Genomic DNA, 15058 nt, shown 5'->3' on the forward strand with positions numbered 1-15058 from the left:
CACTTAAGGCTATTGACCTTATTCTAAAATGCGGAAGTGCGCCTGTTTTCGCAATTGTCTTAGAACTTCAGTTTCAGTCGCCTATGGGAGAAATGACAAGGAATAATAAAAGGCAAAAAACGGTCAAACTACTTGCTTTACAAACAAATGTTTGCATGACTATACAGACCAAGTAGAATAATATAACAAGGAAATATCAGTTTGCAACATCAAACAGCGAAACGAGCAGTTTTTAATGTCTAAAAATGAATGGAATAGAATGAGACCGGAAGTCTCGTGCTAAAAAGATTCAAATGGCAGCGCCTGCTCGTCTGCGGAGAATAAGGTCAATATTCTAATACTGTTATACCATTAAGAAAAGTGAGTGAATCAATGTGATGTTTGATAAGTACAATTAAGATAAACTTATAAGTTATGTAGCTAAATGACTTGTAGCTTGTTACAGAAAGAGTGGAGGGCGGCTCCCCACACACCGCTGCTGAAAACCAAACCTGTATAAGCAGAGTGGATGGAGCCACGGTGTCAGAGTCCGCGACACAAGCTTGCCTCGCCCTGTCATATTTGATCAATTATTTCAATGTAATAATGATGATAATAATAATAATAATAATAATAGCTTATTTATTGTTTGTTGTGAAAAAGCAAAATGTTTATTTTTCTCCATAATAACCTGTGCCCTTTATTTTCCCTTATGATAAATTAACAACAACAAGAATTAACGTGAGGTTTTAGGCTATAAATAATAGGTGCAACCGCATAAAAAAAATCTTCAGATAGGCTACTCAGCTACATGTAAGAAATTATTTAAAAAAAATAAACTGACAAAGGACACTTAGAAATGTTGCCTTCCAGACAAGTATCTTGTGATGGGGAGGAGCTCAGGAAAAAGGGCGCTCCTTGGCCTTCCTCTTGACATCAGCGGAGACTCGTTTCCTGATGCATTTGTGTATTGTTGACAGACTTAGAAGTATTTTGTTCTGGTCCGTTTTTATACATTTTTGTGAAGTTGAAGGTTTCATCTTCTATCGCTTAGTCAATGAGCAAACTCGAAGCACTTCACCGGCAGCGACTCTCTGACTCTCTTATTTTGTTATGGGCCTAAAATGTACATTCTTAAATGTTTTTAATGACAGTAATTCACACATAGATTATGGGAGATCTGAACAGTGATTTACAATAATGAAATCCAAATGTCAAATGTTGTTTATCGCATTTTGCCTCTAATCTCTTCATATATATATATATATATATATATATATATATATATATATATATATATATATATATATATATATATATATATATATATATATATATATATATATATATGCAGATATGTAATTAAGGGTCATGTTTGGGTAAGTGTTTATTTATTTATTAGTCTATCCATTCTTCTAAGCTGGTAGCTTGATTATAAAGTATGCTGTATTTGAGACAATATTTGATTTATCTGACTATGCGAGACTTTAGTATCGATTATTTCCTTTACTTTGCATATTACATTGTTTTGAGAGTACAGTATGAACTCTAAATGTGATCAGCAGCAGCGTATTCTCTGCTGGAGATTACTTCCAGCAGTTTGTTGTAATCACCAGCTGTGTTTTCTCCATTGGAAATCACTTCCGACTGAACTACATATCCTAGAAGCCTTTGCACCAATCACTCCTGCAACAGCTGACAGTCATCTAGACACAAACACAGCAGATACTCATGATAATTAATTACTTGGACAACTTAAATCCCTTTGTTTCAAGCGCATGTTGTTGAGTATTGGTTAGCTGTTGTTATGTAAGTGGTTTTACTTGTTTTCTGTGTTCTTGACTTTGGTCAGTATATTTGATTCTTTGGTGGCTTCCCTGAACCTTTTGCCTGTTTTTGGATTATCTACTACACTGGTTTTCAACCGCCGCCTGCCTGACCATACTAAATGAAGCTGAATTGGAACTACCCCTGTCTGCATATTATCCATTCGTAACAGTAATTTTGACATCTTGAATAAATAAAAAAATAGTCTGCATCCTTCCTTAAAAAGTTCTAATCTAATAACCAGTTTAAAGGTTTAACAGGCAACCCAGGAAGTCAGTGTTCTCACTTTGGCAATCAGGCAAATTCATTACTATCAATATTCTTACTTTTAGCCCCTTTTAGTAAGACCTTTGCAACTTTTGGACATTGGCATTCTCTACTGAAACTATCAAGAGCAATAACAAAGACACTATTTTTCACTTGAATTTATTTATTTACCATCTGGATATCATAATAAAAAAATGCACAAACACAGTTTTTACTCTACAGCATGGCAGGCTTTCTGATCATCTTCGACTCCATGTCTGGCCAGCCACACCATCAGCCTATCGATACAGTAAGTGAGCTACACAACACCAGAACACACCCATTACAACAAGCAAAACTTTGTCTGTGTGGATTGCAATGGGAGTTTTTTTTAAATCAGTCATTTGCAATGTAGCTGAGGTGTATGCAATGACACCCCAATACCGTGATGAATAGAGAAAAACAAAATAGTGGGTTATTCTCACAAAAAAATTATTCACAAAAAATTCAACCAAAGATATTGCAGCCAGAGAAAGAGCAAGTATTCTGAGGAAAACAGGATCACTAACAGTGCAGCATATTTGCAAGAACTGCAAGAGAGAATAAATTTGTGCTGTCATTTTTTTTTTTTTTTTTTTTTGGCAACGACAAAAATAAGTTTACTCAAAACTAAACAAAAGACAGAAACTATCACAGACTGTTTACTGGTTTTCACTACCCATTAATACATTACAAGCCATTCCATTTTTATGGTTGTAATGGTTTCTGCTTTTGTTTTAGGACATTCAATTAGTATTCATTAGCTTTAGCATGCCACCAGGAGCAGATTTAACCAATAAGCGAGGTAAGCGGCCCCGGCAAATCTGGGGGCCCCCAATAAATATCTAAATGTATAAATTATACCTATGAGCTATAAATAACATTGTATTTTACCATATTTTATCGTGAGAGTTAAATACAATTTTTTAATGTAATCAAATATTATTTAGTATGTTATCCAGATAATATTATGTAATGTTATCTAATAATAATAATAATAATATTACCAAATAAAATATCCATCATGCAGCAGCCTGACACACACACACACACACACATATATATACAACAGTTCTGTCTGGTTCTCAAATCTGATTGGCTGATAGCCGTGCGATATTCTGCAATATCAGAACTCCTACAGCCTCTTTAACCTTTGTGTATTACTCAGCCCCCATACAGCCAGCAAAAAGCAGACACTACAGATTTAAAGTTTAAAATATGCACGCTCAACTGTTTAACTGTCAGCTTATGGTTTGAATCCGGAAGAAAGTAGTTCCTCATACAAAAGGGTTTTTGAGACTCTCCATGTTTGATTTTGCAGTGCGATATGGCTGTATATCGGCACTGGTGGGGGCACTAAGGCAACGCACGCCTCATACCAGTGCCGATATACAGCCATATCGCACTGATACGAGTGTGATATTGCTCATATATATATATCAATATAAACAAAAAATGAATAAACCTAGAAAAGGTGCATTTCAGCAATTGCTTAGGGCCCCAAAATCATTAAATCAGCCCCTGCATGCAATCAATAGAAGGCAAAAAAATAAGAAACCCAAACAACCACTGCAGTTTCAGTTCTACAACTTCAGTACATTTCCCACTATAACCATTAAGACTTCTAAGGGGGTTTCTGTTTCTTTTTTAAACATTCCATTCCATGATATTCTAACCCAATATTTTCATCAAAGTGATATTAAATATTGTTCAAACTATTTCATACACATTTTCCAACAAATATACAATATAATATAATATAATATAATATAATATAATATAATATAATATAATATAATATAATATAATTTAATATAATATAATATAATATAATATAATATAATATAATATTTAAAATGGCATCTAATGTGTAGTTTAGGGGTTTTAAAAGAGTCTTTTCATTTCTATAAAAATGGTATCTATTGCATATAAACATAAAAGAATGACATATAACCTACAGTATATCTGGAAAGTATTCATAGCGCTTCAGTTTTCCAGTTTTTTTTAATGTTACTGGTTTATTGCAAAATGGATTAATTTCATTTATTGCCTCCAAATTCTACACAAAATACCACATAATAACAATGTGAAAAAAAAGATTTTTTAAAATTGTTGCAAATTTTTTAAACATAAAATACCTGAAAAATCACATGTACATAATTATTCACTGCCTCTGTTGTGGAGCTCTAAATTGAGCTCAGGTACATACTGTTTCCACTGATCATTCTTGAGATGTTTCAGAGGCTCAGTTAGAGTTCACCTGTGGTAAATTCAGTTGATTGGACATGATTTGAAAAGGGATACACCTGTCTATATAAGGGCCCAGTTTGCCAAAAGTCATCAGAAGAACTCTCAGACCATAAGAAACAAAATTCTCTGGTCTAAAGAGACTAAAATTGAACTCTTTGGAGTCAATGTCAGGCGTATCGTTTGGAGAAAACCAGGCACCGCTCTTCACCAGGGTAATACCAACCCTACAGTGAAGCATGGTGGTGGCAGCATCAAGCTGTAGGGATGTTTTTCAGCAGCAGGAACTATAAGACTAGTCAGGATAGAGGTAAAGATGAATGAATGCAATGTACAGAGACATCCTGAATAAAATCCTGCTTCAAAGTGCTCTTGACCTCAGACTGGGGCGATGGTTCATCTTCCAGCAGGACAATGACCCAAAGCACATGCCAAAATATCAGTGAAGTGGCTTCTCAACAACTCTGTAAATTTCCCAGCCAGAGCCCAGACCTAAATCCTAATGCACATCTCTGGAGAGATCTGAAAATAGCTGTACACTGTCGCTTCCCATCCAACCTGATAGAGCTTTAGCGGTACTTGCAAAGAGGAATGGGCAAAAATTCCCAGAGACAGGTGTGCCAAGCATGTGGCATCATATTCAAAAAGACTTGAGGCTGTTATTGCTGCCAAAGGTGCATTAACAAAGTATTGAGCAAAGGCTGTGAATACTCATTTACATGTGACTTTTCAGGGTTTTTTTTTTTTATCAATTTGCAACAATTTCAAAAAAGCTTTTTTTTCACAATGATATTATGGGGTATTGTGTGTTAAATTTTGAGGAAATAAATGAATCTAATCCATTTTGGAATAAGGCTGTAACATAAAAAATGTGGAAAAAGTGTAAGGCTAGAAATACTTTCCAGATGCACTGTATATTTTGGAATGCACTGAATGATTTTTAGCAAGAAAAAAAAAATCATATTTTAAAAAGGATGGTTCTCATTCATTTTGCTCAGAAAAAAAGAATGCATTTTTATGTACAGAAAAAAAGCTGTTTTACAATACTTCAATTGTTTTGATGCTTGGAAAAACTTTTAATCATTGACCATTACATTAATACTGACTGAATTCAAAATGTTGTAATTTTTTATATGCAACTTAATTGCAATTAGATTAAAAATGACGGCTTCAATTCATAAAAACTCACATTCACTCACACAGTTTCAGCTTTCCATATCTCCTGCTTTCAGAGAATGGTTCTGGTTCTCCAGAGAAACACTTGGCAAGTTGATTCCAAGATATTCCAAGAGGTTCTGAAGGCAGAAAGATGAGCATAACAGACGCTTTGCTTCTGCAAGGCATCTGGCATCACTTCAGCTTGGCTGCAAGAAATAGAGGACTTACGCTCACATTGAAAAAGAAGGCAGACCCATGTATGCATGATTTATCAACTTCCACGATTACTTTCATGCTTGGATAACAGTAAATGACGCCAATTTTGAAAAAATCTGTTTGAAATATTCAACATGATTGTTTTGCTTTGGCAGACAACCTCAGACAAATAAGTTCATGGTCTTTGATCTCTTGTGGCGGTATTTCCACTTTAAAGAAAAAAAAACAACTGAATTTTGTAACATTTTGCACTTTATGTACCTGCAGTCAATACAAATTTACCACCAATGCATTACTATCAATAAATGAATAAATTGTGTCACTCAAAAGGCAAAACTGGTCTTGAGTGTTGCAGAAAATGCCTCTTTATCATTGACTGAACACTAAAGCAACGTTTCAATCACTGTCCACTAGCCAAAACACAAAATACACATCATGTGCACAAATAACATACACCACAAAACAAAGTCATTACAAATCTCAACAGGCGATATCTACATATCTAACAATTATAAATTAAATTTGTGCAAATTGACCCACATAGTTATCTGCGATAATCATCGTCATGATCATCAAGCATTTGATGACCTAAAGAAAATAAAAATCTGCATCATTATGCCACAATATGGGGCATCAGCTGCTCATTGTCATTTAAGGTGAAGTATGCCATTTTAACACCATTAGTGGCACTAAACAGAGATTACAAATTTCGAATTCTCCTTAACACACCATTTAATCGGACCAAGGACAATTCAACATCTGTAAGCTTTCTCATTCAACTTAAATGCACTCAATTGACATCTAATATGATACAACAAAATTTTTGCAATTAAAATGTTTACTTTGCCAGAATACATAGCTACTTTTGAATGGCCTAAAATGAAGCTTTTTGCCTCCATGGTGATGATTTCTGTGGCCCCACAGAACATTGACTTCAATTGCATCCTCCTTGGTAGAAGCTTCATCTCTTTTTCTATTCAGGGCTCTTGGAGTTATTCTGCCATTTATGGTACCCTTAAGTGTAAATGCAGCATCTACCAGCAGGGACTCATTGTTGATTAAAACCCACAATACACTACCCCCTCATACAGATAGTCCCAGCAAAAAAACTCAAGCCGTTGGTAGAATCGATGTTGTAATGGCACAGATGGGTCACTTGGGTGGTCACTTTAGTGGCGATGATGCTACAGAAATGACACGCCTCAAGTGCATCCTTTTTCGGAATCTCCTTTGAGTGTCTTACGACTGTATTTCTATGAAATATTGTATTGTAAATCTAGCATGAAGACGTCCTCTGAGTGAAGAAAGATTTTGATCTATGTTCTTGGTTGTAATTTGTTCGAAATCTTCTCTGGCTCTCAGAGTTCCTCCTACACATCCTGAAAATCTTTCAAAGACTTGTGGCAAAGGATTCCAATGCCATTTAGGAGATGAGAGGCAATCGAGAGAAGAAGCAGTTACTAACTAATACTGACTCTTGAACATACAGGTCTGGTGAACAGTCGTCTCCTCTGACATAGGGGAATCAAATCTGGCATACTACGCCATTAAGGCAGTGACCTAGTTCCTTTGAAGCCTTTCACATATGGCTGTGTTTTGCATGCTTAAACATACTATGCTTGTTTTCTTGAAGGGAGAACTTCACTATGATTAATAGTAGGCAAATGCTTCTAATGTGTGCTGGATGTTTTCTTCACTACACACTAGAGTTTGCTTTAAGCAACTTTCACCTCTGTGAGTTTAACTGATAGATTTGTACTTCACTTTTATGGTCAATCTTTGTGTTTTTGTTTTAATACTGGGGTCTAAGACCTATAATAAAAGGCACACAAGCAAAATTGATCAGTCTAAATCTACACCTTGACCATGGCCATTAAAGTGAAGGACGTTTTTAATTAAACACAAGCACTTACTCTTTACATGTACCCATAAGCGTCAATTAATTCAAAAATATATGCAAACCAAACTGTGGGTGCACAAAGTTTCTTCATTATCTTAACCAGCAAAATCAGCTTAACCCAAAAACACAAAGCTTTGTTAGTGTTCTGGCACCAAATTAGCATAAATTGTCATGGAAATTCTTGTCTAAGTTGGTCATTTCTGGATGGAAGTATTTGCAGAGTTCTACACAAACTCGCTGTTTATGTTATCTTTTGGAAAGTTCAGTTCGGTGTATCTCTTCAGTTCCTCCAGAAAGGTTGGTCAACAGTTTGCTTGGCTGATTTCACTTGGACCCTGCAATCCAGATGGGTTTTCACTACTAAATCACAGTTAAATAAGACTAGAGGTAAGACTCTATCATTCAGTTTGTTAGCATGTACATTTGTGCAAATCTTTGTTAACATGTCCACCTTTTGCTCACCATTAATCCTGGGACAGTGTCAGCTGAGCACCCTGCAATGTGAAGGACTGGTGTCCATTGTGAGTTGCCTGTTGAGGAAACTCGCACAAGTGCCAAGGACACATACACATACACACACCTCTCGCTCAAGCTAGGGCCTAGGGTCTAGAGCCCTCAGCCAGAGGAAGCGAGAGTGATCTGGTCTTCGGGTGAGACGTATGGAGTCTCCTTTAGCTCACAAGTTGCTCTCGGCATTGCCCTGTGCAACCCTACAATACCTTTCCCTGTCCACCACCACCATGTCCTCTGTTATAGAACTGCAGGTGGAGCCATCTTGTTGTGTGGAAGTGAACTGCAGACATCCCTGCCCAATACCCATGCCATTTTGGCTGCTAGAAACCAACATCTGCTTTTCTTCTGGACTGCCGAGCCGGGAGGTAGTGGTAGCAATGTCAGGTAGCCGTGGGAGGTTGGTGGGATGGACCATGATGCTCCCACTCTTCTGAATCTGAAGGCTCTGGCTGTAGGTGTGACGATACTCCTCCTCAATGTCCCTCCCAAGCTTCCAACGTCTCCATTTCTTCAGAATCTCAGACTGAACCTGTGCAATTGAAAGGATACACAGAACATATTTGTGAGGGGTGATCTTTGTGAGGGTGTGCATATAGAAAAAAAGAGAAATGAACTCACTTCCTTGTTGACGAAGCAGTATAAGATGGCAACCAGCAGCCCCTGTGAACATGTCAGAGTAAAAATTATTCAAAGGGAGTCTTGCAAAATCAACTATTGGAAGAAGTTTGCACAAGTGTGTGTATATAGTGTGTACACAGTCATTTCATAGTAGCATAAACCAATCAAGGATCCAAATCTCAGCGATTTTAAGGCCAAATGCACTGGCAGTGAGCCAATTTTCTAAGGATACTACTCCAGACAGTGAAGTGTCGCCCACAATTGAGGCAACTCTCTCCTCAAAGGATGTTAGTTCAGCATTCCACTTTGACGGTGCTCCGCTGTTCTTCTCTTGACCTGCACCTTTACATCGGACCATTTCTTATTTAATTCACTCACCGTGCAATCAGACCCCTCACTGTGTTAACTGCATCAGCTACACTCTCCCACTCAATTTTTTCCTGCCAACTCTGACAGGACCGAAGATGAACGTGAGCTCCCGTATATTATGCATAGCTAAAATCAGCTACAACACAGGTAAATTATGTATTGGGGCGATCATTGTGTTCGCGTCACAGTGACAGCAGCTAAAATATACTCAGATTTGGTGCGACTTGTTTAGTTTATTGGCGTAATATGCGAGTGATGCTCTGCTCTTTTTGTTGCAAGTGCAGCCATTGTATCTGCACTGTTTTGAGCTGATGTGACGGAGTCGCTTCTACCTATCATCTCATCCAACTGTATGACCTCTCCTGGAAGCTCCATGTGTCTACCGCACATTTATACCGTCCCTGTGATCCCCAAAAATGAGATAAATACTCGGAAATCATGGCAACGAGAGTGAATGAGCAAGAGTACAGATAGCTAGAGGCACTGTAATAGCTGTACATTTCTTTTAAATTAACAGAGCAGTAAAGTTTTTGTGAGTGCAAATCCCCCTATCTCTCTCATCATGAGTGATCTGCTGTCAATAGTTGGAGACGAGCAAAATATTTGAATGGTCCTGCATGCATTTAGGCCTTTTACATATAACAACTGAAAGTTCTGTGTTGGTTGGAATTATTGGATAAATGAACGTTATTTATTTTTTAACATGAATATTTAATAATATAAATTCTTGTAATACACTCATTGCTATAAACAGTAGTTTATAGGCCTATTTCCTTTTAGTAAAGAAGCATCAAATGTGAGCTCCAAACTTTTTCTTGATTAAGACATGTTGAATTCATCATTTACAATGTTTCCAAATTGCATTGTAAATTTTCATAACAATTTTCAAATCTGTGTGATACTATTTTCTGTGGCAGTTCATTCCGCTGTGGCAAGCCTTGACAAATAAGGGACTAAGCCAGAGTTAAATTAATCAATTATTTTCTGTAAAGCTGCATCTGGCCATGACACATTCAAACCTAAATGATAATAAGAGACATGTTTAAGGTATTATATGCAGCATCCTTGATTTATTCTCTTAGGTAAGGCAAGATCTTCTCTTATGGTTCATATTTAGAGGGAAAATGTGCTTGATCCATTATAAAGCATGAAGCCTTAGAATCAGTACTCAGTATCAGCTGATCACCCTTACAAGGAATCTGTATTGGCTGCAAAAATTCTTATCTGAGCTTTGACCTATAACTTGGCTGTCAAAGCCGCAAAAATTTCTCTGGCTGTACAAGACTGATCTTAGTAAGTCAGTAAATACTCCCTTTAGAAAAAGAAGTATACTAAAGTAAAGTATACTAAAGGTCAAGTATAAAAGTATACTTTATTTAGTAAGTATACTAATATTAATTTAGTAGTAGTGTACTTGAAATGTTCTTCCAGAAGCCAATTAAGATACACTGCAGTGACAAAAGCTGCACACTTTGTGGTTAAAAAAAGATAGAAAAATTATTGTTTAATTTTAGCTTGTACGGTTGTACAGTTCAAATAATTGTTAAGTTGTTTACTGCTGCCATTAAAAAAACAAATTAACACCACGACTCCTTATGTCAGTGTCAGTCTGAACAGCCGCGCCGCGCCATAATATAATAGAATCATATTACTCCAGTTTTTTTCAACATTGCATGAACTCCCTATTTAACATTGTATGCATTTTAAAATATTGTTGACTACCTACAAAGCCTCGACTTAGCTCCTCAGTATTTGTGGGAGCTCCTGGTGTATTATAGCCCTTCACGTCCACTACACTGAATTAATTCTGGACAATTCATTATTATTAGAATGTAGGTGGTAGTTCATTTTCATATCTGCTACCTAAACTCCGAAACTGCCCTTCTAGCGCAGTTCAAGAGGCGGACAGATTCTGTCAGATTAAAAGTAGACTAACGTCACATCACTTTGCCCTAGCAAAGACATAAAATACAAACTCTTCCCTTTTGAAATCCAAACTCTCTAAAGTAATGTTTGGCTGCATTAATTAGGGCAATTGGAGCCAGGAACACTTCATGAAAAAACATTATAAATTATGTTTATGTTAGTCTGTTTCTCCTTATCTCACAGACAACATAATCTTAGACACCTCCCTGTCTTGTTGTTTTAGTTTTGTTATTTGAAATCAGATGTACCAATGTTCTAACATCATTTTGACTTTGAAATGGAATGAGAAAAAATAAAGACGCCCAACCAATCTTTGGTCAATCAGTTTGAACTAAAAATGTCAACTAAACCATATCTATCATATTTTTACAATGATGTGTTGAGCTTGTTCTCAATCATAAACAAAAGCAAAATACTTTTAGAAACATTCAAAAGTAATCATCAGCCATTTTATGAATGAGCTCAACCTGATGTGTAAACACATGTCGGATGACTTGCTGCAATCTATAATTAAGACGTTCAAAAGCCAATAAGGATGAAGTGTCTACAGATGGATACATAATCGTCAAGCTTTATGGCCTCTCTCTCCCTTTCTCTGAATCCTTTACGCTTGTGAAAAGTCTCATCAGGGCAGTTCCCCCAGGCACACGATGCAAATTCGACACATTGCAGCTGCGCTCCACTTGAGTGTCATTATCAATTTGTCAAAGCATGAGTCAACTCATTTGTAGCGCCCGCTCTCTCAAAGCAATTAGTCCTGACAGTGCAAAATAAGCTACAAAATGTCAATTTATATGTTTTTCAAAGCCACTGCCCAACCAAGGGACATTTGCACGCACTGCTAATTTGCGGCATATGGGGCTTTTAGGGAGATTTTGGCAAGGTGAAGTGATTTCTCTCTTTATCTGTGACTGAGTATGCCATATTGAGAACATAATAAGGTCTAATTTGTTATTACACCTGCACTTGTTTAGACCAATTCAAAGCTTGTTAGTGAGGGTTTCAGCTGTGAGGCATACAGAAATGAACTGAAAAGTCTTTTTTATGTATTTATTTATTCAGTTTAGTCCTAAATTTGAATTGAGATGACAAACTATATACACTACCTGACAAGTGTCTTGTCGCCTATCCAAGTTATAGGTACAACAAAAATAACTTGACTTCTAGTTGATCATTTGGTATCAGAAGAGGCTCTAGATTAGTCTAATTTTACCAAAATAAAATATAATCATGCGTTGATTTTTAAGTATTTAATTAGACTGACTTTGATGAGACAAAAGCCTTGTCACTTACCAGATGTAATGTACTGTAATTAATAAACTATACTGTAATGCACAGTATATAATATAAAGTCATGGTGCATTGGTAAAATAATATAAATTGTGTATGACTCTCATGAGCTTGGAGGACTGGATCCATACAGTACATTTGTGCAATGACTCTAATAACTTATAAATAGTGTCATCTGGAATGGCAAAGAAATCATTCTTGCAGGACTCATAGAGTTCATCAAGATTCTTTGGATCTTCAATGCATTCTCCTTAATCTTACCCCAGGCATGCTCAATAATGTTCATGTATGTTGACTGGGCTGGCCAATCCTGAAGCACCTTGATATTGTTTGCTTTCAGGAATTTTGATGTGAAGGCTGAAATATGGTTTGTAATGTAAGGGGCAGCACAAATGTCTTGATACCTCAGGCTGTTAATATTGCCATCCAGTCTGCACACCTCCATACTGAATGTAACCCTAAATCATGATTTTTTCTTTACATACCTTGGGTTCATATTTGTTCCAATAGATCTTCTGTAGTATTTGTGATGATTGGGATGCAGTTCAAAAGAGGCAAACATTTTTTAGATTACATTCAATGTACATTAATAAAATGGTTTATTGTAAAATAGAGATCTTAACTCAATATAATTTTTTGTTTATTATTATTGTCGTGCCTTGAAATTCTTTTGGCTCCTCACTGCATTTACTGTGTGATTTTTATAGGCTCCCTCCTTCGTAATGTGGCTGTAGGTTGTTGATACAGTGTTTCTTTTAAAAGAGGAGGTCCTGATTTTCCTCTTCCATCTCATGACCAAACTTTGCCTTATTGTCAACACTGAGTCTGTCATTGTGATCATGTTTGAAGTGCTATAAACAAGAGCAATAATGACCCATTTCCACTGAGTGGTACAGTACGGTAAAGTTTGGTACACTTTAATGGCCGTTTCCACTGTCAAATGGTACCAAAAAGCAAACCATACCATACCACTTTTTGGGTACCCTTTACAAAGGATACCTAGCATGACAAAAGGGTACCAAAAGGCTAGAGCTAGACATGCAGCTGAACGCTATTGGTTTACAGAGATAGATCAATCGCTCGTAGACAAGCAGGCGAATGAAAACAAAGGAACTGGCCTTTTTAAAAACACAGCCGAGACATTACACCGTTGTAATATATACATATAATAACAAACCATGGTCAACCCAAGCTCAAACAAAACTTGTTGTAGTCTTGATGAACCAAGAAGAACAAAATCTACTGTTGATGTTTTATGGGGCCGTCTAAAAGTGCGATCGGTTTCAATTTCTCCAGAGAGCTTGCCACGCATCTACATCTGAAATAATGAACTTCATGACCTAATGATAATAACATGCACATGATTATTAAAGTGCTTCTGAAATCTGATCCTTTCAGAAATGGACAAACGCGAGAGTAAAGTGCAAAAAACAAAGGAGAAGCCAAAGCAAATGATTCTTTTAGCAACCTAAAACATGAACAAACTGCCATGTTTAACTATTATCATCACCTTCTGGACTATTATGAATTATTGTTATGATTTTGAACTTAGGAATGAAAGAATTACTTTCTAACAAAAGGGTTACATATGCTGGTGAAAATTAAAAATGCAGATGAGAGGTCAATATTTTGTGTTTTTTTTTGGACCCAAATAAGGACTAAATGTATGGTGTGTGTAGTTTTACTGTAATTGGTAACATTTCAGACACTGTAAGGGTCTGTATGTGTTCATATATGTTGCATTTATTTATTTTATATAATTGCAGACGTTACAGTAGGCTATTTTGCCCTATCATTGATCTTCAGTAATTATAAAATCTTGTTTATAGAAAGGTTAGTGATGAACATTTAAACACAAGTATTTGTGGATAAAGCATCTGTTTTGTGAGAAGTGCTTTTCATATGTTATGTGAACAACACATACAGATACACATACAGATTTACATTTCCTCAAGCGAGAATGATGCAGTCTGAAACTTTCTGTCGTACACCATGCCCACCAAAAGGTGGCAGTGGAAATGGAAGCCTGATAAAGGTGACCCGAACTGACCCGTACCGTGCTGTACCACTCAGTGGAAAAGGGACAAAAGGGATGGTCTGTCTTTTTATTTGGAAGAGTAGTTTAACTTTGTTCATGTTTAAGGAGGGAGGTAAGCTTCCTGTAATTTTTTTGGATACAATTTAGCTTATTTTCCTTTGTAGGTTTCTTTTGTTTATTGTTTTGCCCCTGGACCACCCTGAAAAGATGCTCCTTACTATACTTCAAACATTTACTTTAATAAATCTATTTAGTTAACCTCAAGTCAGTATGAATATTTGGTTGTTGACCAAAATGTGATATTTTTGCAAATCAAATATCACAACCCAGTTTTCAGTTTTTTATTACGCCCCTTTAGTATTATTATTTTTTTCCAACAGTCTGTGCATAAGCATTCTGAAAATGATGTTGGAGGAATTAAAGAAAATAAATTTTGCTCAGCTTGGAGTGAGTGATGCTGTATTGAGGCTTTCTGACCTGGAAGGAGTTGAAGAAGAGGTCTATGAAGAGTTTTGTGAGGCGTAGGGGCAGAGCACCGTGTGAGGTAGACTCGTCAGTAACAAATGAAAACAGGACCGAATGGATCCCCAGTAACGGAATCAGGGTGAGCGTGGACTTTGCAAGCCTGAAAGTGAGAGAAAAACCCATGAAGTTAATCTCAAAACATTCACATAATATTGTCTTTCCCAAAG

At 36.5% G+C, this 15058-nt stretch overlaps 1 protein-coding gene across 15 annotated transcripts in view; it reads right to left on the reverse strand.

Annotated features, from left to right (window-relative positions):
* Window positions 1-5751: 5751 nt before the first annotated feature.
* The window catches only part of gcgra (glucagon receptor a), a 167845-nt gene continuing 158538 nt past the window's right edge, over window positions 5752-15058 (reverse strand). For all 15 annotated transcript variants that reach the window (XM_017354821.4, XM_009299727.5, XM_073944994.1 and 12 more), the window contains 3 exons: window positions 14844-14991; window positions 8744-8785; window positions 5752-8654 (listed from right to left, as the gene is read on the reverse strand). In XM_017354821.4, coding sequence (XP_017210310.1) covers window positions 8289-8654; window positions 8744-8785; window positions 14844-14991 — 556 coding nt within the window. In that variant the 3' untranslated portion in view covers window positions 5752-8288. The remainder of the gene's footprint in view (window positions 8655-8743; window positions 8786-14843; window positions 14992-15058) is intronic.

This window comes from Danio rerio, chromosome 3 (genome assembly GCF_049306965.1).
Source record: "Danio rerio strain Tuebingen ecotype United States chromosome 3, GRCz12tu, whole genome shotgun sequence".
Classification (NCBI taxonomy): domain Eukaryota; kingdom Metazoa; phylum Chordata; class Actinopteri; order Cypriniformes; family Danionidae; genus Danio; species Danio rerio.